At 42.2% G+C, this 27,684-nt stretch overlaps 1 protein-coding gene across 34 annotated transcripts in view; it reads left to right on the forward strand.

Moving 5' to 3' along the window:
• The window catches only part of Rbfox2 (RNA binding fox-1 homolog 2), a 242,875-nt gene that overhangs the window by 144,325 nt on the left and 70,866 nt on the right, over positions 1 to 27,684 (forward strand). The window contains exon 1 of one of the 34 annotated variants that reach the window (XM_021636745.2): positions 22,359 to 22,687. The exons of the other annotated variants lie outside the window; for them this stretch is intronic. Coding sequence (XP_021492420.1) covers positions 22,661 to 22,687 — 27 coding nt within the window. The 5' untranslated portion in view covers positions 22,359 to 22,660. Of the gene's footprint in view, positions 1 to 22,358; positions 22,688 to 27,684 lie in introns of those variants that run through there. 34 annotated transcript variants of the gene reach the window in all.

Here is a 27,684-nt window from a genome sequence, read left to right on the forward strand (position 1 = left end):
CTGAGTCATGGAGATTCCCTGGTCTCCCCTGCCCTCTGTCTGTAGTACCTCCTTAGCAGACATGCTGGGGCACTTGCGCGCGGGGGGGGGGGGGTAAGGCCCAACACCCAGCCCTTGGTTGTTTGGCAGTGCTGTCCTGCTGGGTTTCAGAAGTCCAGGTGCTGTGTGTTCTGCCCTTCCTTTGGGTAGAGAGGCAAGGCTCTCTGTGCTCACTGGTGTTCCTAGGTGCTTGAGCCGCAGGTCTGGTCAGAGATGCAGAAAAGCAGAGAACTCACCGCCCTGTCCAGAGGGCACTACCCAGTTTCCTTTCTCCTGTCCACCTTGAAGAGTCTGTGCCTGGAGATGTAGCTCAGTGGTAGAGCACACTAGAAAAAAAGGAAAAAGATCTCCTTGTGTTTGCATGACTGTGAACGGTAATAGACTTAAATTTATAATGGCTAAGCAGTAAAAACTGTGGATGCACTGCCTTCCTGGAATCAGAAGTCAGTAGTTTGTTTTGCTAATTGAATACTGCCAAAAAGAAAGATATATAAATTATTAACATGCAGATCTTCCAAGAGAAATAAGTGGTGTTTGAAATTAACTTAAAAATAGGTGAGTCCAGAGGCCAACTTATTCAGGAGAAATAAGGGAGCACACAATATCTTTCAATAGCCTTTCTGTATTAATTTTTTTTTTTTTTTTGGAACTAAAACTTTAAAAATCACACGCAAACATAGTCAGCAAATCCAGTCATGCTACCTTCCCTGGTATATTCCACCGTCTCTCTTGTTGTTCGCTTTTGATTGATAGCAAGTTTCAAAAACTTAGCCCCAACCAACACTCTGAGCAGGTTTTCTTAACCCTCATTCCTTTTCTGGGTTGCTAGTGAGAGGTAAAGGACAGCGCACGCAGCCTTCGTTTCAGCTGGATCCGCCTCACTCACATTGATATCACCACCCAGAATGTTGTTGCTTACGGCGTCAGCAGTTTAGCATATTTTCCAGATTTGCCATGGCATGAGCCACTGTTACCATCTGTAAGAGAGAGAACACCGTCCTGCCAGAGGGGCTCTCAGCTCCTCCAGCGCACTTCCACTGGGGAGTGGAAGTACCAGAATCCTTCCAGCCCAGGAGTTCAGGGCTGCCCCCAGTCAGACCTTGCCTTTTAAAAACAATGAGCTAGATGGCTCAGAGGTTAAGAGCACTTGCTGTTCTTCCAAAGGTCCTGAGTTCAAGTCCCTGCAACCACATAACCACATGGTGGCTCATAACCATTTATAATGAGATCTGTTGCCCTCTTCTTGCCTGCAGGAATATATGCAGGAAGAACCCTTATAAATAATAAATAAATAAATATTTCAAACAAACAAGCAATGAGCCAGGAGTCACAGGCCTTTAATCCCAGCACTTAAAAGGCAGAGGCAGGCAGGTGGAACTCTGTGATTTCAAGGAAAGCCTGCTTTACATAGAGAGATCTGTTTCTAAACAAGCAAACAAACAAACAGCAATAAAAACAGCAACACATTTAGAAACTGAATGCAGACCCTCAGCCTTTGCTTAAAACAGGGCCATCATCTAGATTTTTTGTTTTAGGAGGAACCGTGGCTGCGTTCTCTGCTAGAGTGCCCATTTGTTTCTTGCTATTTTTAGATACTCACACAATGTCCACATTGGTTCAGCTCACGTTTGTCATTGAATGAATCTTCTTCCTACCACCACACAAAAGTAGAAGAAAAGAATTTAAAAGAAACTTTGTTCTAGACTTTGGGACTTTGGAACTAAGGAGAAGGGCTTTTGGACCCTGAAGTATGCTCATTAGCAGGCCTAGCCACAGCAGAAGCCCCTGTCTAGCCTTCAGCTCTCCTAGTTAACCCATGAGGAGATGCAGTAGGCCTGATTTTGCCAGCTGTAGTTGTGAAAACAAAAGTAGCTATTGATTTAATCCTGTTACATGGTGTTGATCTTAGAAATCATTGGATTCAAGCTAGGATTTGGGGTTTAATCCTGTAAGGATCAGACTTTCTCATCTTATTTATCCTAAGTCCTTTTTAATCTTATTAATTATACCAGGCTATTTTCCCAACGGGCTAGTGTGTGTATAAGGGTGTGTGCAGGGGTGTGTGTGTGTGTGTGTGTGTGGTGTGCAACTATTTTTCTAAGATAGCCATGTCCCACCTTCTGGCTTTGAGAGAGAACTTGAGTTTTTTTGTGAAGAGTTACAGACCCCTTCACAGGTCTCCAGATTAGCATTGCCATTGTGAGCATGGCGGCATTTCTGTATTCGTATACCTATGATTAAAGTATGTCTTGGTAAGCTTATGGAGAGGGACTATAGTCTTAATCTTGGATTTCCTGAGAAGGCATATGGTACTCTGAAGAAGGGCATGAGAGTGTCTGTGCATGTGTGTGTGTGTGTGTGTGTGTTTGAATTTAGAGGCTCTTAGTTAGAAGAATTAATAATAATTGTGATACTGCTCTTCTATGGTAGAACAAAAAAAAACATTTCTTAACTTTTAACCTTCATGCTGAAATTGTGCTGAGTTTGTTAGGAAACAAAAATACACATTTAGTCTTGGGGCTTTTGTACTCACTTTGTAACTCTTAACTAAATGGGACCTTACACTCTCTAGTTCAGTCTTTTTTTTTTTCTTCAAAGAATATCATTATTGACCATCCCAGCCATCAAAATGACAAATTTTAGGCAGTCCTAAATTATTATTTAGGGGATAGGAACGTTCATAAATGGATCAGCAGTGTTATGATTGACTTCAGAACTACTGGGCATGCTAAATATTAACTCTAGCCCCACCCAGCTCCCCTGTCTTTGTTGCTAGTGGTTGTTTTTAACTAGTTCATTATGCAGTTGTTGTTTTAATTGGGAGGGGCCTGTCACAGCACCTGTGAGGAGGTCCGAGAACAATGTACAGGAGATGGCTTCCACTTTCCACAATGTGGATCCAGGGAATCCAGCTCTGGGCAGGCTTGGTGGCAGGTACCCTCACCCACAAAGCCTTCTTGCTTTCCTTCTTGCTAATACGCAGTTTCATGCAGGAATGTCTGATGCAGAATCTTTGAATTGCTGTAAGATGGTGGATTTATATTGTAGGTGGGAAAACCCTAGGAAAGACTTCTTTTCCCTTCAAACTTTGGCCCTTTCTCGTTCGTTTGTTTGCTTAACGTAAATTGGTGTCTGTGTGAGGTTGTCGGATCCCCTGGAACGGGAGTTACAGACAGCTGTGAGCTGCCATATGGGTGGACACTGAGAATTGAACCCCAGTTCAATTAAGCCCAACCAGTGCTCTTAATCACTAAGCCATCTCTCTAGTACCCCCTAGGAGATATTCTTAACCCTTAAAGCCTGTAAGGGTTAAGAATATCTCCTAACCTTATAGCTTAAGATTTTCATATATGCAAAGTATGCCATAACAGACTGCTGTGGTTTGAAGTGAAATGAAACTGGCTAAGGTGGGGCCAGTGGGCCTTTAATTTTTAATACATTGAGTTTCTCCTGCTCCTTCTTTTTTAAGACAGCATCTCACCAGGTAGCTGGCCTTTATCTTGTGGTTCCCTCAAGAGTTAAGAGTGGCTGAGCCACTCACTTGATTACATTGTATTTTAGGCAGTGTGTATGAATGTTTACTTTGTTTATTTAAAAGGAAATTAAGGTGATTTTTTTTTAAACCAAAGGAAAGCTGACTCTTTAGTGATTTCTCTAATTTTGACATTATGATCTTGAAAAGTAGAAAGAAGAATCTAAGTATATAAATGAGGAAAACTTTGGGCTAAAGGACCTACTTTAAGTATAGGGTAATTATATAGGAAGGGGGAGGGGTTTAGTTTATAATCCTCTTCGGGGATGCTCCGTATCAGGCCTGCACAGAAACATCCAGTGGAGCAGCTCCTTTATCATAAAGGGAATTTTAATTTAAAAATGTTCTTGCATCATGAGCAGAGTAAGCGACAGACAGCTACACTGGGCATTTATCTCCTTCAAACCACATTACCAGTAATTGCTGCATTAAATCAAAGTCAGAAGAGATTACAGGTCTGAATAGAGCAAGGGTTCCCACACTGCTTCGTTGTGCTGTCAGACCCCTGTCCTTTCTCAGTGGGGGTGAGAGGCCAGAGCTGCCCTGACTGGACTGTGCTTGTGCACTGTAGGATCAAGATAATGAACGTCCAAGACCCCACAGGCCCCTTTGGCTAACTCTTTACTTGGACCCAAGGGGATGCATTCATTCATTCATTCATTCATTCATTCATTCATCCATTCATTCGGTGCTGCTAGATAAATAAGAGATAGTCATAAAAATCATGTTTCCACCTAAACTCGTGTATAGATATTCCCTCCTTCCTAAGTTATCAGAGATGATGATGAGGATCCTCACTGTGTGCTGGGCTTGTCTGTGCACTGACTTAGTGAACACAGCAACTGCGAAGTTCAGAGACATTGAATACCTCCCAAATCTTAGGGCTGAGCGCCTGGCTGCTAAGATTTGACTCCAGCTCGTTTAGCACATGCTCCTGTACACGCTCAGGAATCCTGCTGAGTGTGGGGGTACTTGAGCAAAAGGACAGTATATAACCCTCTCTTTCCAGGACTGGAGTAACAGAAAGATGTGTGCAACAAACTGGGAAGCCCGTGTGCAAGTGCAAAGGGAGGGGTCTGCCAGAGACCTAGCCTAGGTCATTAGTAATTTCTAAAGCAGCCTGGCATTTCCGCTCTGCTTACCTTTCACATTTTCCTCCAATTTCCGCCATATACCCTACCCTAGGACATGTTGGTGCTTTCACTATTTTCCTTTGCCAACTCTCCCTCCCCTCAAAGCAGATAACTAACCTTCCAAAAACTCTACAGTGAGGAGGGTGGGAGGTGAGCCTTTTATTGACAGTTGAGCTGAGGTGTAATTAATACACAGGACGTGGTACAAAGTCACAGCTTGTTAAGTTTTGACATGTACACACCCATGAAGTCATCATCACAGCTGAGATAATTAACAGATTAAAGATCTCCAGAAGGCTCCGTATGTCCTGATGCCTTCCCTGTCCCCGCACACTAACAAGCAAACAGTGGTTTGCTTTCTGTCATTGTGCATAAGTTGTACTTTTAGAATTTGACATAAATGTAACCACACAGTAAAAAGCCCTATTCCTGGGTGTCTTATACTTTGCACCATTTTGAGGTTCATCGCACATGCATTCACGGCTCCTTTATTTTTGCTGCTGGATCACAGTGCTCACTTGTGACTGTGGCAGTATGTTAGGTCATATCTCTTGATGGGTTGTTTGTACTTCAGTGTTCTTGTACAGATGTGCATATGAATATAGGTTCTCATTTCTCTTAGTAACTGTTAATACAAGCAACTACATTAGGTACACTAGGTAGATGACTGGTACAGGGGTAAATGAAAGGTATAGCTGATAACTTTAAGAAGTTGCTAAATGCTGACTAGGTCAGTTGTACAATTTTTCTTATGTATTCTGCCTTAAAGCTCTTTATAAAATACACGCTTTAGAAATGGTGCCTCTAAATTGACACTTGTTTGCGTCTCACAGTGACCATTGGTAATGAAAGTTTTTAGTGAAGTCTGAATTGTTGGTTTGTTTTTTATGCCTTGTTTTTAGTCTCTTTGGTACTAGAGATCAGACCAAGGGCCTTGACTATGCTAACCATGCTCCCTACCAACTGAGCACCACCCACAGGCTATGTCATAGCTCAGAAATCTTGCTCCATTCAAGGAGTTTTTACTACTGAAGTTTGTAGTTTCATGTTTTGTGTTTTAGGCCTGTGGTCTAATTTTCTGTATGGTAAAAGTGTGTACGTGAAGAATAAAAGCAAGTATTCATAAGATTTTGGATGAAAGGTAGCCCAGATAAAGATGGTGAAAGGGGATGGTATTGGATGGGAGCTGGGAGATGGACGGTGAGGTTTTTGAGACAGTGTTGGTGAAGTATCTGTCCTGCCCAAGGTAAATAATGCAATTATATATCTAACAGGTATATGGGTGTTATTTGTGATAGCGGGTTAAATAATACCACCATGACAATCTTAGGGCTAATAATAAACATGTTACAGTTCAACACTTCATGTCTACTGCAGCCTTTAAGCCTTTCTTTAAACCTTCCTCATTAACATGATGTTACCCATGAAATCTGGAGGCTTCTAAAACATTCCCTATTCGTAATTGGTCAATTTCCTCACTTCCTTGTGCCAATGGACCTGGCAAACCTTAATGAGACCTAATATGAGCAATACATGTTGTTTATGCTAGTGGGTTAGATGATACCGCATGAGTTCTTAGGGTTAATATTATCATCCAACACTTTCTATTTACTACAACATGTGCACCAGCTCATTGTCACAGATGTGACTGTGGATGTCCAGTTCCAGGTTGGAAGACTGTTCTCTCTCTCTGATAATCTCCTCCTCCCCTCCCCTCCTCCTCTCTCCTCTCCTCCCCTCCTCTCCACAGCTTGAATAGTAGTTTGGACCCCAGAACCAAAATGCTGAGATTTCTGAGTGCCTAGATATCTGGGGTATTTAGGAAACCTTTTCTAAGCATGTAAACAGGGGACCTCGTGGCTCTTTCTTCTCAAGGGAAAGTCTTTCAGATACATATACATGTTTATACCCTTGAAGTGGGTGAGGTCTGGCCAATTTTTGAGATGCCTCTGAGCCATCTTTCCTGTTGCTCTGGTGCCAGACTTATTTTTCATCTCTTCTGCAGCCACACTTCCCAAGGCCTTAACTTTATGCAGCCTCTTTTGTTGGCCAAACCACAAGCTTCCAAAATCCTTGTGTTCTGCTTTTTGCCTCAAATTCTTACTATAAACTTAGCTAAAAGCAGTTAGCAATAATCATGCAATAGTCTATATATTGAACTACTTTGGGATTTATTCTACCAGATTAGTTTGTAACTTTTAAACAAGCTTTCCACAAAGTCTCAGGACATGGACAAAATATAGACAGTTTCTCTTTGATAGAGTAACACGAGTGATCTGTATTCCAGTTCCCAGAGATTTGTTGTGCCAATCTGAAATCACATGGATACAATCTTATCTGGGCATGTTTTTGTGGCATCTTTCTCTTCTGGCTTACAACCTAGAGTTACACAGTAAGCTTGATTTCTATTCTAGGCTTTCTCTAATCTGCTGCTTTATTTTCTTTTAATTTTATTTGTACGGGTTCTTTGCCTGTATGTAAGTTTGTGCACTGAATGGATGCAGTGCTTGCAGAAGTCAGAAGAGGGCATTGAATCCCCTGGAACTGGAGTTCACAGACAGGCTGCTGTGAACTGGGAATCAAACTCTGGTCCTCTGGAAGAACAGCCAGTACTCTTAACCACTGAGCCATCTCCAGTCCCTAGCCAACCTCTTCAGACTCTTCTAAATTTCATGATAAGAGTTTTAAAGTCTCACATACTTGTGATAGAATAATTTTTAATTATCTACTTAATACAGTCTAGAACTGGCGTAGGATAAGTTGTCAGTGGGGGATTGTCTGGATAGGTTTGCCTGTGAACACGTCTGTGGGGATTGTCCTGATCATGTTCCTTGGCTCCATTCCCTAGAGCTGGGTCCTAGACTGTGTATGAGCGAAGAAAGTTAGCTGGGGACAGTATGTGTATATTTATTCTTTCTGCTTTTTACTGGGGATGTGAGTAACAGCTTCAGGTCCTGCTGCCTTGACTTCCTCCGAAGTGATGGCTTCTTATCTGGAATGTAAGCCAAATAAATTTTTTCTTCCCCGAAGGAAAGAAAACTAAGACCTCAGGATGTGGTCAGGACGAGTCACAGCAGCCATTCTACTTTTTTCTCTTTTTTTTTCTGGTTTTTCGAGACAGTATCTCTGTCCAGCCCTGACTGTCCTTGAACTCACAGAGATCTGCCTGCTTCTGCCTTCCAAGTGCTGACTTGCCTGTCTAGCAGTTCTACTTTCTGTGTTGGCTGCTTTTTGCCCTGTGACAGAGCATCTGAGAGAGCAGCTTAAGGAAGGAGATCCTGGCTCAGTGTAGGGGTAGTCCTCAGTTGTTGCCCACCCCCAACCTATTTCATGTTTAAACACTAAACAATGTTTTCCAAAACTTACTTTCTTAAAATGATGATCATTGTTTATCCATTTATTTTGTGGGCCGGGAGTTTGGGTGGTTTTCGTTGGGCTGGATTGGCAGGACATAGGTATTATCTGGTAGTGAGCAGGTTGTTTGGTCTTGAGGAAGTCTCAAGTAGACAGCTCATTTTTTTTCTACTTGGTCTCACTGTCACATTCCTTAACAAGGTGGCATCAGGACTGCAGACAAAAGCAAAAGATAGGTAGGCCCAGTGAGGAAGCACCTGTCAAATTCTCTCCTTTTCATTTGCTAATTTTTAGTAATTCTTTGCTTTAAAATGTTGCTTTTTTTTTTTTTTTTAAATCTTCACCCCTTTATATTATCTACCAAGCCTTGAATAACTGTGATGCTTATATTTTGCTACCTTTTCTTTCTCTTTTGATACAGGGTCTCACCAGGTAGCCCTGGCTGTCCTGGAACTCACTATATAAACCAGGCTAGCCTTGAACTCCCAGAGCTCCACCTGCCTCTGCCTCCCAACTGCTGCTATTACAGAGTTATTACTTATTAACAGTACGAGATGCATGCCCTTATTGGAAGTGCATGGCACCAGAAAAGTTTTAGATTTCAGACGGCTTTTTGGGCCTTGGAATACTTTAACAGACTACACTGGTTGAGCATTCCTAATGCAAAAATTTGAGACCCAAAATGCTAAATCTGAAACTTTTTGAGTCAGTGTCAATGACCACAGGTTTTAGATTTCATAGTTTTGGATCAGGGATTCTCAAACAACACCAAATTAGAAAGACAACACCAAGAAAAGTGTTGTGGACTTGCCTCACAGTTGCCTTTCATTCCTGAGCAAACTGCTGTGTTTCATACATCGCCTTTGTTACTGCCCATGTGTTTTATCCTATGTGTCACGCAAAGGCGTGTTTCTACCCTTCATGGTGTTCTGGTAGGCATCGTTTGAAGCCTTTCTCTTGGTGCCGAAAACCAACCATTTCATGCTAAAACCTATAAGAATTCTTACACAGATAGTCATACAATCTTTTGGCTTTGTGATGTTTATCTGCCCTTCTGTGGACGTGGGCTTTGCTTCCAAGGTATTGTTATTCACTTAGAATGCTGCCCCGTCTCAGTCCCATACTTTTCCCATTTTACCTAGAAAACTTGCTCTAAACCCTTCTAATTTTTATTTAATCCTAGTCTTCCTCACTTTGGAAAATGGGGGGGGGTGACAGTGGAAAGCAGTAGGTTGCAGCTGTATTTTAACCTTATCCCGGCTGTCTTTAACCAGCTGTGGCATTCATCAGATGAGTCAGTGTTTCTTACTTTCTCTCTCCTGCGTTGTTAGCTCTTCATACTTTATGCCATGTTGTGTTGCGCTGGATGGATATTGAGTGGATGAAGATCCAGGTGTGTGGAGCACAGTGAGATCCAAATGCCTGGCAGAGCTAAGTTAACAGAGGGAAAGTTGATCTGGGCTCACAGTTTTAAAGGGATGGCATTTTGTCTTCGCTGGAGGGAGCTGGGGAACCTGGTGACAGAAACTTGGCAGTGACTCATATCAGCATAATTTCGAGAATAGTACAGACAACTGGATGAGTCTTGTCCTTAAGTGAAGGATCTAATACAAGTGTACCCAGGATCACACAGGAAGTGCCATTATACTCAACAGGAAGGCAGATGACCCTCACTAGGCATAGGAAAGGAGATGAGCCTGTTGTGTGACAGAAGTTTTCCTGGAAAAGACGAGTGGACTACTAATTGTGCCAGTGACTGTCCTGGGCTTCTCACCTGGGCTCGAGGCAAGTAGTTTTGGTAAAATTCAAATGTACGTATGGTTTCTATTTTTTATTTTGACTAACTTTGAGCCCACCCTAGTACCAATGTCACCAAACCAAACGCTGGCAAATAGAACTCCTTTCTGAAAAGTGCAGTCATGTTTTCTAAGTCTGCATTCTCTCCAGCCTTTACATGTTCCTACTGGCAATGTTAAGGGATATTGCAGAAAAGTAGAAAATGCACTGTGTGTTCTGGCGCTTATGACGACTCCAGGGGCCCACTGACTCTGTTGCTACCTGCTTTTTAGAAATCATGATTCCTTAAGATTCTATTCACAGCTCTTTGCCTTCTCTCTGAGCGTCTCTCTACCCATTCCCACCCTTCTGTACATCTTTTTTGGTTCGGGTTGGGTTTTTTCATTGTTCTTTTGTTTGTTGCTTTTTAGGGTAAGGTTTTTCCGTGTAGCCCTAGCTGTCCTAGAACTTGCTCTGTAGACCAGGTTGGCCTCAGACTCAAAGATCCATCTGCCTCTGCCTCCCAAATGCTAGAATTAAAGTCGTGGACCATCACTGCCAGGCTTCTTCTGTTATCTTAAATACAGTACCACCCAAGCATTTCAACTTCTGTAGTTAATTCACCAGATATCAAACTGGGCAGGCTGACGAAGCTTTACGTTTTTAAGACATAGTTTATTATTATGGTCCCATTATCATTTTCAAATCTTCACATCAAAAGGAATTTTAGATTTAGTAGGCAGCTATGCTCACTACTGTACCACCGACACAGAATCTCAGAAGATTTAATAGTGACTTAAGGAGCTAATTGACAAGTGCCCACGTGACCCATGATGCAATGCTGCTCTAAACAACCTGTAGTGAAGTTGAAGTCACATAGAATTCTTTGACGTTAGAGGACATTTTGCATATGATTTTTATTGCTGAGACCTTCCCCTGCCTCCCACAGGTCCTCTCCCCACCTTTGGATAAAACCCAGGGCTTTATGTATGCTAGGTGACTGCTGTCACTGAGACCTACCTCCAGACCTCTGTTGTTAGCTTCAGAGGGAACAATTAAAGTGTGCACCATAGGCTTTAAGATGTGACCAGGCAAATATAAGATGCTAACAGCTCTGATGATCTTTCTTCATAGCTGGCGAAGCACGTTACAGGTTAGTGATAGGAACCACTGTAGAAGCGTGTGCTGAGAGCACCTTTTGACAGTGCTAGTCCAGGTATGCTGAGTTTCTCACAGTGCTTAGATTGGACTGTGGTGGTATTTTACCTCTGACTTCACCTGTACCTTCAAAGCACTTCGAAACCAGACTGTTTGTACTAGTTTCTCCAGTACTTAGCATAGCACCTTAGGCAGAGTACATGTAAACAGTTGTCTTTTGGCATGGGATTGGGTGACCGTGGTAGCCTTGAACTCTCATCGTCTTCCCCCAGGTTTTCAGTAGCTGGGACTTACAGGCAGACGCCATCATACCCAGCTGTGGTGTAGTAGTCATCATCATATTAAATTGGTTTATTTTGATCTTCATTTGATCCTCGTAGAGAATCAGTGCTGGCAAGCTAGAGATATTCTAGTATTTTGTATGATCCTTGCAATCTGTTTGATTGATTTAAAATACATATTGTTCAGAAGACCATCTCTAGATGTGTCAGTGCTGATTTGAACCTTAAAGCAGAGTTTCTCCTGAACACTCTTGCACTTTGCTTCAGTGGCTGGAGAAGGAGCAGGTTGGGAGCAGCCATACCTGCACAGGCCCTCCCTTAACCTTGATAACCCCTTATAGGCATGTCCGGCATTACTGGCTCTGCCTCAGTAGGTTCTTAGGAGGTCATGGAGCAAACTTAGAATATGACACTGGAACAAACTTAGAATTATAATTTTGAATTTTTGAATGTTTGTATCGGTGTACTTTTTGTGAATTGTACATTATTCTCTAAGGACTACTTAAATGTTCTGATTGTAGATGAAAACCAACTCCAGCTTGCTGTAGGCTGTCAACTAACCTCACACCTGTCTCTGTTACTGCTTTTAATATTCGTTACAGAAATATGTATGCACATGTGTGTGCAAACAATGGCAGGGTGGGTGAAACCACTTCCTAAAAGGAGAAAAGCAACTGCTTCTCTGTAGCGACCTCTCCACCCCCACCTCTTTACAGGCAGCCACAGTTAATCCCTCCAAGTTTGACTGGAACAGCTGAGAGTATGCCCTGCATATTTGCTGGCCTCCAGTGTGCTCATGTTGCTCAGAGTTGGGGCCACCTTCCTCTTTTCTTGCTGATCCTGCCAGCTGTCCTATCTCCTGTTAAAGCAAGAGGGGGCTGTGTGTTAAATGATACAGAAACATACAGTATCATGAAAGGGACCCTTGACTACATGTATCAGTGTGACTTTTTTCTGCCAGTTCTTTTCTATGGCTGGGCTTTATGCTGTTAATCCTAGCACCTGTCTCTGCCTAGAGACAGTGAGAAGGAAGGGTTCGCGCATGGGCATTTGTGCATGCGCACTCGCATTTCTTCCTAAGGGAGGGCTGGAAAAACAGCACAGTCCCATCTGCCTCCCATGTCCTAGGTGGGGAGCATTTCCTTTGACACACATCTTGGGACATATGTATTATTTTGCCTCTGGATACCTTGTGCTTCACCCTTGTTTGCCACTTAAGGAGCCAGAGGTCTCTTCCTTGGCTGTCATCTTCTGCCTCTTGGCTTTCTGGTGGAATTGTCAGCTATAAACCAGTCCCTAGTCCTGTCTTCAGTGTGTACAGCTAGCTCAGTTGGAGTGTTTGCTTCTCTCTGAACATCTCTTGTATGCACTGCTGAATACTGTTGGTCTGAACTAAACTCCGACTTCACCAGCTGAGCCAGCTCACCTATCTGTCCAGAAGAGGAAGTAGGCCAAGGATTTTTTTTAAAATTTTTTTGAGGGTTCTTCTAGTTCCCTTGGACAGGACACATCATCAAGACAAAAACTTAAGGTGCTTTTTGTGCTGTCCAGATCTGCTATGTATGGTGTATATTGCATGGATTATCAGTATCCTCTTGTCCAGGTAAGCTGGGCTTTGATTTGTTTTCCAAACAATAATTGATGTGAAGATTTTATGATAGGAGAGTATAGGCTTTCTGTCATTTGACATGGTGCCATGTGGGACAGATTTCTCAAGATATGGCCTCTTTTTTTGGGGGGGAGGGGTGCTAATTTGCTGTAGCAAGAGATTTGACTTTAAGATTTTAATAGTGATGGTAACTAGACAAGAGTGGTTGGCTTTTCAGCTTTAGAAATTCTGGAGCTTCAGAGATTGTGAGGGCCCAGGGTAGGCTGGGCGGTATAAATGTAATATTTATCATGCTTCTGAGTCTTTGGAGGCAACTGAGAGACACAATGGCAGTCTCCAAATATCTCTGTATTTTTCAGAAAGGTAATGCATAACTGAAGTTGTGCCTAGATTATTTTAATTTGGTTTTAGCCTATTATTTTCTGGTAGAATTAGTTAATTTGTTAAAACCAGAAAATGTTAAGCCATTATAAACTATATTACATTGTGCAAAAAAGCCTTTTCAGTTGGTAGCAGTAAAGAGAGGAGAAGAGTCCTGTGGCTTCAGCTAGAATCCAGTGCCTGAATGACTTCATTTTATTGCTTCTTTGAGTTCTGAATTACAGATATTTCATGATCCTTAATTATTATCCTTTCTGATGTCATTTTTAGTAACTAGCACCTAAGTTGCAGGTTGAGCAGAAATACACAAGGTTGTAAAATGGCCGGGATCTTAAACCTGTTGTGAGTAAACTCACCCTTGTTCAAGCTTCGAGGCCCCAGTCCTGGAACCCTGCAGAGGTTGTGTTTTGTTTGTCTTTAACTATGTCCTGACGTGTTGATCTTGATGTTCTATGAGAAGTGCATAAATTTCCATGGTTTTTGATTTTTCAGATGAAATGCAAGTGCACATCACATTTGTCATAATGAGGTTTGCAGCATTTATGGATTTCGTTTATCTGTGAACTATTTCTCTACTGACATCAGGTATTTCTAACAGCCTAAGGCTGGGCATGTCATGAGACTAGACTAGAAGCAAATCTTAAAGTACCGATGGGTCTTGGCGAGGTACAGCTGTGACCAGCTAGCATAAAATTACTTGGTGGAAAAGTTCTCTTCAGACTGTGACACAATTGGATAAAAGCTTTGGCAGTAAACTTTGATTCATTCGTGATAAGATGAATTGATGTTCTCTAAATCTTTTTATTCACTCAGATTTATTATTGGTGAATGCAGTGGTTAGTATTTTAAACCATACTTCCCTGGCCTTGCTCTATTTAGTAGGTTTATTCTATCTAAAATTAAGGTAGCTCAGAAATAACAGAGAATGAGATGTTAAAATTAAAGGCACTTTCTCCATTCTGCCATACCAATAAATTAATGGGATTGAAAGAACAGTTTTACATGCAAAGATTAAAAAACCATTTTATGACTGTATTGATTAATTTTTTGAGGGAACAGTTTTTTCATTGCATTTATAAATGAGTGATGGATGGTTGTTGGCTACATACTTACACTGACTCTAAGATGCTTTTTAAAGCTTCTGTTATATTATTATACTTGTTTTACTCAAAATTCATTGCATAACACTTGGAGTTGTGTACCAACGCATTATACAGTGGACATGCTTAAGGACAAAACTGAATAGTATTTTTTAATGAGAAGATTTATATCTATTTTTAATTGAGTATATCTAGAAATACTAATGTGGAGATAATGAAACAAAGAGTTCTTTTCAACTGAAGCTAATAAAGTACTTGACCTTTCATTGCTCTTAATGTTAAGAAAATAATACCTACCTGAGAGTGTGCAGTTGAAATTTATTATTTTATTAGTTATAATTCCTGCATAACCCTATCTGGACCAGATCAGCTTTAAAATATAGTTAAGTTAAAAAGATAGGGTATTGCTAGAGAAAGGTTTAAGAGACAGAATTTTCTTGCTTGGGAAAAAAAGTAAGAAAAATTATACCTAAAATGTTTTTGTTTTCGCTTTTTAGGGTTTTTTTGTTTTTGTTTTTGTTTTTTAAGACAGGGTTTCTCTGTGTAGCTCTAGCTGTCCTGGACTTGCTTTGTAGACCAGGCTGCCCTCAAACTCAGAGATCTGCCTGTCTCTGCTTCCCAAAATGTTGGGATTAAGGCAGGTGCTGCCACACCCGGCCAGCTTTTCCTTTTTTTATTTAATTCTTTTATTCTTTTAGGCAGGTTTGCACTATGAAACTTGCTATGTAGTCCAGGCTGGCCTGGAACTCAAGATCCATGTGCCCCTCCTTCCCTAGTGCTGGGATTAACTAGGCAAGGCCCTGAATTTTTTGTGAGTGGTCTAAGATTAAACACCTGTTTCCTCTGACTGGATGGTTAAACTGTAGCTATTGTTGCAAATTAAGGGTGTTGTTTATTGTCACAATTGTTCCTTAGTGAAAGAATGTTATGGACTGTTATCCTGTTATCCACTAGTAGTAAGGCAGCTAGAGGAAGAGGAAGCAGAGTCTTAAATCAAATTGGAGGCTGCTGAATGTACTGATCATAGGGTTTAATAGGACAGCCAAGGGCAGCCCAAAGTCCATTCTTAGCTTATGGAAGAATAAGACAGACTTACCTATGCAAATGATACTATTGATACTGAGATGGGTTTGAGTGTGCAAAGTACTGGAGCGTGAATTAGTGCCTCTGCTTTGTAATTCTCCAAGAAATAATGACCCTGATACACAGTTATATACACACACATACACACATGCTCTTTCATTTTTCAATCTAAATTAGTTTACTGAATTTTTTAAGCACCTACCATGTGCCAAGTACTTTGCCAGACACAGAGAAACAGTGACAACCAAACCAGCACAGTCTTTAGTAATTTAATGATAGACACAAGGCATATTTTAGTAATAGAAAAAGAATACATTTTCATTTTCAGTTTGTGTATTTTCTTGATAATTTAGTTATTAACATATTTGTTTACATTGCATTCCTTTTAGTATTGAGAAATTTCTCAGAATACCAAGAAAGTAGACATCATTTAAGTTGTATAAATGACTCAAGTTGTTTAAAGTTAGAATATTACAAGGTATGAATTAGTTACCTAAAGCCAAATGATAGTCAATGAAGTTTAATCTGTCTGGCCTTACTTGGGTGTTAGTACATGTTTTTAATGTTTCTTGATAAATGGTTGAAATTGGATGTACAAGAAATAAATGTAAGGATTTTGTGTGTTTATAAGCTTACAAGGTTTAAAACAGTTTTCAAATTCTCACCCTTTTTTCTGACATGGGCTGTCTGTATTGCACCCTGCAATACAAAAAAAGCAGCTGGTGATTATAGAATTAAATCTCATCGACATCACTTGTACTGAAAGGAATGTTGGAACAAAGGGGGATAGTACAGCAAGTGTTCCGAGCTGCTTCTGGAAAGGTATCCAGCGTTTGAAATGAATCGTCACTTAGGGTTATTGCAGGGATGTGCTGCGTAGGTCTTTTCTACTAACAAGGCTTAATTGTTGGAGGAAGTACTCTCTCTGTAATGTCACTCTTCACAAAGGCAGCCTGGCAAGCATTAGCAATCCTTGCCTCTAGTCAGGGACTCTCGATCTGCTTTTATAGCATAGCTAGTATGTGGGTGGAAGGTTGGGAAGTTGAGTCACAACCATAAAATTATAAAGAGCAAAAGTATGTGAATTTTTAATTAGCAGTATTCTATCTGCAGGGTTAGTAGTATTCTGTCTACAAGCTCAAGTGTTCTAATAGAGTTGAAAAATCTTTATTTTACCTTGTCTTTTTGCATATCTCTTCAGTTCAGTGTTCTAAAAGATGCTGAAATAAATTTATAAATTTGAAAATATTGCCAGATACAGTCTTAGAAGAAAGAATGCTTTCATAGTACTTCAGTAACTACCAAGATACTTTCTATTCTTATTTAGCAGAGTATTCTTAAATAATGGCTAGAGACAGATTGTTGTCATTTTGAGTTCAACATTATTGTTTTTATTATTATTATTATTAAACAATTCACTCAAGCACTGGTGAAAACTGGGATGTGATATAAAACACTATCTCTAACCTCACGCTGCTCACAGTGTAGTCAGAATTATGCAGAGACTTATTAAGTTCATGAGCTAGATGTCAAATAAAGTGTGCACACAAGTAATGGGACAGCTAACTGGAAGTGGAAAGCAGATAGGGTTAGGAAATGTTTTCGGGGTGAGTATTGGAGAATATCAGGCTCCTTGCAAGGGTCTAGGGACAGAAACAGCATTGAACCAACTGTAGTTGCTTCCTGTGGCAGTCGTGATGAGTACTAGAGGGATGGGGAGCTGTGATTCTAGCAGGTCTGCTAAAATAAACAAGTGATGCTTTCAGTTCCTGCTCCAGGAAAATGACCTCATTTACATTAGCCTTGCAAGGAAGGAAAATAAGGAGGCAGTAATAAACCTAACCAAGAAAGCGAAAGGTCCTCAAAAATATAAAATACTAGAGGAGGTACTACAAGGTGGAAGGACATCACGTATTGATGGATCAGCAAAATTAATGCAGTGAAATGATTATATTACCCAAAGTAGCCAATGAAATTACCTCAGAATTCAGTGACATTCTTCACAGGGGAAAAAAATCCTAAAATACATATGGAAGCACGAAGAGCCTCAGCTAACCAAAGCAATTCTCATCAAAAAGAGAAACACTGAGATAACGCGGGACCAACTTAAAATTATGCTGTCAGTATGGCCCTAGCACAAAAGGACACAGGCACTGAATAAAGGACCTAGAAATAAAACTGCACCTTTGTGGCTACCTGATTGGTTCTAGGACCAAAAATGTACATTGCAGAAAAGCCAACCTCTTCGACAAATGGGCCTAGGTAAACTGGATATCCACAGATGGAAAAAAAAGAAATGTAATCCCTTTCTCTCACCCTGTGCCAAAGTCCATTCAGATTAGCCCAAAGGCTTTTTAGTACAAGATCTAGAACTTTGAAACTACTAGAAGGGACTATTAGGGAAACTGGTTCAGAATATAGGCACAACCATGGGCTTCCTGAGTAGGACTCTGAAAACTCACAGATGAATGGCAAGTACTGATGAATAATAGATCAAGATAAAGAGCCCCTTACAATAGAGAAACATTTACCATAGTTAAGAGAGAGCTGCAGAGTGGGAGATCTTTCCAGCTCTTCCTCTGGCAAAAGGTTGATACTAGAATATATGGACAACTCAGCTAGGCCCCCAAAGAACCAATCTTACAGAAAAAGAAACGGGCTAATGAGTGAAGTAGACAGTTGTCCACAGAAGTGCAGATGGCTGAGACATACACAAGATAATGTTCAACATCCTCCGCCATGAAGGAAATGAAAACGAAATACACTGAGGTTTTTAGCTGGGTGGTGCACACTTGTAAGCTTATTGCTATGTATAATTAACACTAATTTTAACAAAACTAAAGAGGATTTTTTTCCCCCTGTAGAGAAGTGGCAGGATGAGATTTGTATTTAGAAAGATTCCTGGCAACAATGAGATACTTGGAGGATAAACAGAGAGGCCAGCAGAGGAGCAGCTACTGAGGCATGTGTGAGCATGGGAATGGGCAGGTGGAGAAAACAGCCGGACTCACTGTGACTCAACGCAGCCTTGAGTCAGGAGGAGCCCCCACCTGGGGGTCAGAGTTTGACCCTGATTTCTTCAGCTTGCCAGCCTGTCTGCCTGTGGGCAAGATGCTTATCCTCACCTAGCTGAGTTTCCATCATCTCTACAAAGGAGACTTCATCATCTCACCATTGTCCTGAGGATGTAGTGAGCCTGCGCAGAAGCCATCTCAGAGCAGCAGCTGTGTTGCCTGCTGTGAAATCTAGCCTTCCCCAATAAGACAGGCGTGCTGTTTTCCTCAGGGCTAGAGGGATGCCTGGCATAAGCACAGCAGGCAGTCGGTTGTTCTGTGAATTAATGGTTTAGTTTTAAGAACTTAGTTCAGTTTTTAATTTAAAGACTGGTTTGTTTGGTGTGTGTGTGTGTGTGTGTGTGTGTGTGTGTGTGTGTGTGTGTGTTGAGGGGTATGGATACACATGTGTGCCACAGAACACATGTGGAGGTCAGAGACAACTTGCAGGGTCAGCTGTCTTTGAACGTAGGTCAGGCTTGGTGGCAAGTGCTCTTACGTACTGAGGCATCTCATCAGCCACAGCTTTGGACTCTGAAGAAGTATATACGCAGTTTTAAAACAGTTGACTGTTGGGGGCAGTTGGATATTCTGCTCTGAAGTTAGGAAAAGATGTGAGCGAGAGTCAGAGATGGGGTCCTCTGAGTTGGTGGGCATTATTAACTGAAGTGGTGGAGTGAGACCTAACAACCTAGATAAGTACTGTGGGTGTCAGCCTCCTTGAACCTTGTGCCTTTCTGAAAATCGGAAACACCTGGCTCCTCTCTACACAGAAAAGCACAGAGGAACTAGGACTAAAAGGAGATTGAGGACGGCACCTCATGCAATACCAGCATCCACAGGGTGCAGAGGAAGGAAATGAACAGCGGAAAAGAAAAATTAGGAGAAAGTAGTATATTGTTCCCCCTCGCCCCTGTCTCCCCCATTTTGAGATGGGCAAACAGCTGAGGGAGCCTCATTGCCTGGAGTGCTGCCAAGGGACAGCTGTAGCCTGCGGACTAGCAACAGCAGCACCCAGGCTCCTGTGTGGCTGTGGCTGGCAGGGTGGCAGCAGATGAAGCAACATTTGAAGCTAAGGGTGAGTTTCCCAAAGACAGAATCCAAATGCTACAAAAATGTCAGAAAAAAATATGACATATCCATTGAATTTGGTCATCACCTGGAGATCTTCATTGACCCATTGAGAGAATTTCAGTTGAGCAGCATAGAAGAAAGGAAGCAGGGGTTCTGAAAACTGAAATGTCAAAGAAAATCAAGAAACTGAGACACAAAGTACCCTTTCCAGCAAGTGTTTCTTGAGTACCTCCCATGTCTAGGCATACCAATGGTTGCTCTACCAGGGTAGACATGATCTTCTTTTGTTGGCTGTTGTACTCTATTCAGATGCCCATCTCCCCATCCCACCAACCCCATCTGTCCTTCTATTCCAAGAGAGATTTGCTGGGTCAGACTTGGGCTGTTCAGTTGCTCTTCTATCTCTTGGGCTCCAAAGAGCAAGTTGTCCTCTGTGTCAGCCTTTAAAGTCAGGGACGCACTTCACAATGCCTCTAGCCAGTGCTCACAGTGGTCCTCTTATTCAGAGACTTCATAAAAATCATTTCAGCGTATTTATTTTTAGCTTATACTGTCCCTTGTGGAAATGAATTTTTAAGCCTATTATTTGCAGTGTAAAATACTAATCCTATGTATAGAAATGCAGTTTAAGTTTCTGGACCCATGGAAGTCTTTATCCTTGTCCAACACTTGCTTATGGGAACCTTTCATTTTCTGTCTTATTTAAAAAAAAAAAAAAAAGTCTAAATAGGAGGCAACTGAAGTCACACACAAGCATCCAATTAGCTTTTTTTTTTGGGGGGGGGTGCTTGCAGCTTCTGTCAGATTTTTGACGGATTCAACACATGTTGTACAGAGACTTACAGGTTTATTTTATATGTCAAAGCTGAAAACACAATTATTTCATAAATACAACCTTTTTTCTTAACATACAGGAAGGATTGCCAGCATTGCCATGCTTTGCTTTGCCCACCCCTTCTTTTTTACTTTGCCTTTTAAAAATTGTGATGTCATTTGGTAGCACATTCAAAGAGCCCTGCGTGTTCAGATTTCAGCATGTTCAAAAGGGTATTAATTTTGTGGTCTACTACTCCTCTCCCATTTTTGTTTGCTTAATGTAGTACTTGAAGACCCTACCTTTAAAAAAAAAAGGTATGTGCCTTTGTGAATGTGTGTGGATGCCAGCAGAATGGAGAAGAGGGTGTCAGATCACCGGGAGCTGCCCAGAATAGGTGCTAGGAACCGAACTCAGGTCCTCTACAAGCACAGTGACTCTGAAACACTGAACCGTCCGCTCCAGCCCATGGTTATCCTTTTGCACATATTTCCTCATATCTGTCAAATATGAGGACAGCTTCTGCCCTATTACACAGTTAGTGCAGTGCCCTGAGTATGGTCTCTATTTTGTTCATGGTTCTGTAGTCTGTGCGTTCTTTTTGGAATTATTAAAGTAATTGGTAATTGAGAGAACGTGATGGTGTTGTGTTGGCAAACAGTACTGCATCGTACATTTTAAAAGCCTGCCTCTAGATTGTGCCAGACAGCCCTGATGGAGACAGCCAGAAACTCTACTACTGTGATTACTGACTCACAGTTTTGAGTATTTATTTTTAAAATAAGTTTGCAGTTATCTCTTCTACCTCTCAACGAATATATTAGAGCTAAAATATGTAATCTGTAGGACAGGATCTTGTCAGAATACACTTAAAAATCTTAATTTTTATGAGATAATTGCCAAAGGGCCTGAATTTATCAACTGGTCACATAATTTGAGTCTCTATATAGAAATAATGAAATGTATGTTAAGAATTCAGTATTTTTTTAAATCTGAGATCGATAATAAAGGACAGAATAAGACTAGCACTCCAGCCCAGTTCACCACTGTGAGACGGCTTTCATTTGGGTTTTAAATGAAAATGAGTTTTGAGGACTTAAAAAAAGTGTTTGTGTTGAGTAAACATTCTCCTGAGCCACTGTATGCTCCAAGCTCTGTAGTAACTGTTTGCAGTAGTGACACGGGTACCCGGGCAGGGATCTAAGTGAGGCGTTCTTCGCAGGTGCCAGTGCTGATATATGTAAGAAAGATGTTCGTTTTTACTGCGGCGGAAACATAGTAGTGAAAGCAGGAAAAGCAGTTCCCATTGACCTGAGCCTTATGAAGTGGGAGCTTCAGCAGTCAGATGTGGTGACACCTTTTTCAGAATCTCTAGGGTTTTTAGAGGAGAAAAAAATAGGTACGTAACTGACCTCCCTTCTCTCCTAGTCCTATGCCCTCATTACATTGCCTCTGGCTTCCAGCACCATCCTGTGTGTTGCTGTCCTTGAAAACCTTCCTGTGTAGTCACAGAGAAGCTTTTTGCTCCACACCTTTCAGTAAATTCACTCTTATCTATAAATGTCCATCGGTGGGGGGAAAAACCCTTAATTTTCATTTCTTTTTATTATCAGATATTCATGGCCATAATCTCTTAAATCTGTACTAACTGTAATAAGTTGTCCTAAGTGCTTCTAGAGCAATATAATTAATACCACCATCACAGCCTTGCACCATGCCAGCACAAGGCACCTACCGCCCTCACTCTTTCCCCTCTTTCCTGCTTTATGTGCACGCACTCGTACACACACGTACGCACTCGTACACACACATGCGCACGCGCGCGCACACAGACACACACGCACACACACACACTATTCACTCACGCACACTTACACACGCGTGCGCACAGTAAAGCACAGGCCAAACTGCCATTCTCCAGCAGGCCTGCTTCTGGAGTTGGGAGCTGTCAGCCTACTGGGAGGGGTTGGGGGGAGGAGGAAGAGGTGGGGCTCCACTCTGATTAATTACCTTAGGCATTCAGGGGTGGGGCTTCCTTCAGCCATCTGCCCGAGATATGGGAGGGAGCTGGAGAAAGAAGGAGGGGGAGAGACTGCCAGAGAGGAAGAGAAAAGAAAGGAAGAAACACTAGAAAGAGAAAGGCAGGAAAACGGATAAAGGGAGGCCAGTCAGCCGCCCTTCGCCAGCTAGCAGGGGACTGGGTGGCAGAGAGCCACAGAGGTGTGCCCCACTACGGCGGCTTTCAGCTGGTTATCATCTGCTTCTTCTGGTTTATGGAGAAAAAGAAAATGGTAACTCAGGTAAGACTTGTGTGTCTTCCACACATTTTTTTGTCTTGGGGATCTGCGGAAAGGTCTGGGGGTGGAGTGTAGCCAGCCAAGTTTTAATGAGGGTTGTCTTCTTAAAAAGGCAGATTTATTGTTATCAGCTGAAGTGCTGGTCCTTCGAGCATGTGTACTATATCAGAGCCCTTTTCTCCCCCTCCCTCGGCTCCATAGCCGATCCCAGTTTCCTGTAGTGTGCAGCTGTAGCTCAGGAAAGAGCCTGTGGGGATTTGTCTACCTCTTTGTCTTGGTTCTGAGAAGAGGGAGGGAGAGAGACTGCAGAGGTAGGAAGAGATTCTTGTAGACTGCCAGAAAGGGGAGAGCGAGTGACTTCCTTTTAAGAATCGCAGAAGAATTTGTGTTCCTGGGAAAGCTGATTCACTGGGGTTTCTCAAGCCTGCCTGTGGAATTGCAGTTTGCTGCCTTCTTTCTAAACGGATTATCAAAAATGAAGGCTAGGAAAGAATGTTTCATTTCCGTGGCTTTGTCATTGCCAAAGGATGTTTTCCATAGGAACCCACGGAGCATCTTGTGTAGCACAGGCAGGTACTGCTTTTCCTGACAAAATAAACGTGTACGTATAAGTGACAATTGCCTGCTTTAGAAGACGTTTGAAGGAGATGGAATATGAAATGGAAGATCTTCGTCTGTCTCCTCTCCCCACCCCCTTCTCTCTGCCTCTCTGGTTCTGTTAAGCAGTGTCTGCACTGCATTTTAGCAAGTCATTCCCGACAGATGGAAAGGTGAATGCTGCTCCTATCCCTGGTAGGGCTGTTTAGGTGCCACCCTGCTGTAAGCACCTCCACCCCCACCCCTCCCTCTTTTTGATGTGTGGCTCAGGAGAAAGTGGTGAGGCTGTGACTTATCAGGATATCATTTCTATGATGGGACTTTCAGACCCTTTAGTCTCGGACTTGGGATGAGGTCGCCCCAGGCTTCCCTCGCTGGTCAGTGCTTTCCTTTTAAGGAGGTTGCCCCTTTTCTGTATTCTCTCCCCTCTTCTCCTCTTTGAGTCACCACCGGAGGGCGAGAGGCAGCAAGCTATCGGATAGAGGCATCGCCTTCGGTGCTGGAGCCCCGTTTAGTTAAATGTTATATAATGCCCTGCAGTGCTGTTTGGAAGGAGGGAAACCTGTGGAGATGAATCAGTCCATCCTCATCCAGAGAAGAGGGAAATTTCAAAAAATAAATCCTTCCAAATCTCAGTTGGGGAATTGTCAAGAAATTCCTCGTTTGGAAAGTGGAAAAACTGTTGATTTTTTTTTATTATTTCTTATATTTTTGTAGATACTAATTAATGGTTTTGAAATATAATTTTATTTTATCAAAATCTTCATAAAGAAAACCTAGGTCTTGATTCTCTGTGATGCCAGTGTGGTGCTGCTCACTTCACCTTGAGTCCACGTTGGGTCTTCATTGAGAAGGCAGCTCTCACAGAAGGCTTTTAACACTGCAGTGTCACACGGATTTTAAAATCAGTGAAGGAGTCAGATAAACAAACTGTTAAAGTCAGACTTGCGTGGCCTCATAGCGCGTTGCCCCTTAGCTTTAGAATGTGTGTGACAAGTTATAACAGGCATGCTTGTTTGTGCTCCATATGGCACTCCTAATGGTCAGATGTATGAAGAGTGTCATTTGAGGAATGAGGTCAAAGAAGTAAGTGGGACCTGGAAAAAGACTTTTATTTTGTTTTTTAAGTGGTTAAGGATTCAGATGTACTGAAGGAAAGGAAACTCATTTTCTCATGTTGAATTCATACCACTGAAAAGTCAGATCTGTGAAATTCAGAAATGTGACAGATCTGTGGGATTCAGTTTCCTGAAAGTAATGGAGAGGGTTGTTTGTAATCTAGAAAACAAAATCAAAGGAAGTAAAGTGGGGCCAAATCTTTGCTCTGGCCCCTGGTGTTGTTTTGTTTTCTGCTTTGTTGTATAGGTTTGTGGTTTTAAGCCAGGCGTCAAATCTAAACACTTGCCCTATCACATAAGCATTTTCATTATAAACTGTCTGCACTGGTCAGGGGTGACTGTCAGAGTTAAAATGGCTTGTTACCATACTTAGTGTCCTGGCTCCAATGTTTGGTCACTTCGCACCTTGATTCACTGTGTCTTTGCCCTAGACTCTCCTCTCTGACCTTCACCCCATCACTGGGTGGAAGAAGTCATCTTCATTATTTGTTATAAGATTGGTTTGTCTACAGTCTCTGCTTTGTTGTTACATATACTCTAGTTTTGTATGGCCTTTTTGTTGTATTAGCAAACTGCCTTACCACTAACAGTAAAGAGAATGTGGATTTTGAATAAAAATAGTTTCAGTGACAAAATTTTCATACAGTGGTAGCCAGGTGTGCTCATGTGACACTTTAAATCGTGCCTTTATCTCTTGTTCATGTTCACGTTACAGAAGTTTTTCACTGAAGTCTCTAACTTGGTTCATATTCCAGAAGATAGTACTTGTCCTGTCTACAGATAAGCACAGTGGGATAAAGGGAAGAACAGTTGTTCTTGTAATACATGTAAACTAGGAAAACAGAGTTGAAAATTACTTTACCTAATAGTTTAAAAAACATTTAGCAAGACACATGCTCTGTCCCTCTGTTTCTTGTTGAAGGGGAGTATATTAGGCAAAGGGGGAAGACCTCAGTACAACCTGAAAGCAGATGTTTGACTCCTGCCAGCTTCTATGGAACATCGGGCGTCCAGGGCCCTCCCTTTCTTGGACAGTTCAGTGCTTTGCTGGCATTTTCTTCAAAATCTGTTTTCCATCAGAACTAGGAGAGAAGGTGTTAGGAATAGGGGAGGTTGGGAAGGAGGTTGCTGTTCCTTTAAATAGTCAGTGAGCCCGAGTGGCAGCAGGCAGCAGGCGCTCTGGAGTGTATTCTTTTGTAATGAATCACCAGCTCCATTGTCTGCTATCTCCCCCTTTGTAGCTGGAAGGCTGGAGTCTTCCACCTGAGCTGTGCCCTCTTAGTTCCCGGGGTAGCTGGAAGGAGAGGAATGGGGGGGGAGTAATGCTTTAATTAAAGGCATGTAAGATAACAGGTATGTTTGCCTTGTTTCAGTTCCCTTCCTTTTTCCATGTGTGCTTCCTGAAGTGCACTGGGGTTGGGAATCTGGTCTATGAATTTGCTAAGTACATCTCATTTCTGTGAATCTGGGAGTCCTGCCCTTCATTGAGTCTCCATTTTGTGGCCTTGGTCTGAAGTGATTGCATTCTCTTGCCAGCCAGTTGCGTTCCTTTCTACACAGCCTCATCTCTCCTCACTCCACCCCCCAGAGTGGAGCCCACACTGTTTGTTTTGGCACACTTTCCACTTTCTATGGCTGTGCAGGATTCTGGGGAAGTTTGGGGATAGGCAGGGATGTGAGTTGGAGGCTAAATTTATGATCCTTTACAATGAAAAAAAAAGTCTTACTTTTTCCAGTGATTTTGTTCCTTTCTGAATTCCGCTACAGCGGTCCATATCTTCAGTTTTAACCATTTCTTTACTGAGACCAAGACTGACTATTTAAAATTATCACTATTATAAAAATTATTTATCTTTCTTGGAAGATACCCAGAATCCCATAAATGGGGATTTTACATTTCCAAGCATTTGTAATGCTGTCAGCGTGTTCACCTCCATCCCATACCTCCTTTTTTCTTTTGTCCCTTCTCACTTTTGTTTTCCCTTGTACTGTTCAGCCTGGCAGTTGAGGCTGGGAAAGCTTGCTGTCTGGCAGCTTCCTGTTGAAGCTTGCATTGCTAGAAGACAGCTTTATGCTGAAAGGTAATGACAGCCCTCATCCCTCAGTGGTTTTATTCTTCCCTGAAAAAAATTGCAAAGTCACATCTGTACAGATGGCTATCAGGAACAGTCTCATCTCTTTCTGACTTGTGGTTCAGCTTTTAACATCTCCTGATGTAATTCTTTAGGTGGTCTCATGGAAAAAAAAACCTGTTTGTGATGTTGAAGCTGTTAGTCAGTCAGGTCCCAGTCTCCTTCCACTAACCCCGGTCGCAGGGATCTACTACTGCACATGCTTGATTCTAGAGCCACAAGGCCTCTCTCACTGTCCCCTGACATCCTAAAGCCTCAGTCAGTTCTCTCCTTGCACCGTTCCACCACACAGGTTGTGCATGGATTCTGCCAGTCACAGTCACAGTGCTTCCTCTGGGAAAACTCTGCTGTTCGGACGGCAGCACGTTCATTCTTGACCTCAGGTGCTTAGCCTCTTCCAGACAGGCAGACGCTGCAGCCTTCCTCTGCAGTGCATCATTCCATTTCCAGACTAGTAAGTGTTTCTCTGTTACCTTAGAATGATTAAATTCAGGAAACCTTGGAGTCACATAGTTTCTTAGGGGACACTGCCTAGGGTGACTCACCTAAAGTCTGATCTTTGTCACTTTTGAGCTTAAACCTTTCAGATTCCCAAGTAAAATCATGTGTCCCACCAAGACGCAATGGCAGACGCCTGTAATCCCAGCACTCGGGGAGGCAGAGGCAGGTGGATTTCTGTGAGTTTGAGGCCAGCCTGGTGTACAAAGTGAGTCCATGATAGTGAAGGCTACACAGAGAAACCCTGACTTGGAAAACCAAAACCAAACCAGACCAAAACAACAACAAAAAAATCATGTGTCCATTCCAATCTCCCAAGGCCCTAAACAATCTGGAACCTGTTTGTCCAGTGTCATCTCTGTCACCCAGATCCCGTCTGATGGCACTGCCCCTCACTGCTTTCTTGACAGCTTGTGCTTTCCTGCCAAGCCTTTGCTCACTTCCCTGGTGTGGTCTTCCCTCCTTGGTCACAGCGCTTCTGCACTCTCCACCAGCTCTTCCACGGAGAGTGCCTTTGACTGTCCATCAAAGCTGGCACTCTCTGCCTGCTCTTGCTCACCACCCTTTTCATCCTCTTGCCATGGTCTTAACACATATCATTGTCGCTCTCTCCTCATCCCCTAAGCTCCGTGAGGTCAGGAACCTCACAAGTAGT

Source organism: Meriones unguiculatus, chromosome 8, assembly GCF_030254825.1.
Source record: "Meriones unguiculatus strain TT.TT164.6M chromosome 8, Bangor_MerUng_6.1, whole genome shotgun sequence".
In the NCBI taxonomy this organism is placed as follows: domain Eukaryota; kingdom Metazoa; phylum Chordata; class Mammalia; order Rodentia; family Muridae; genus Meriones; species Meriones unguiculatus.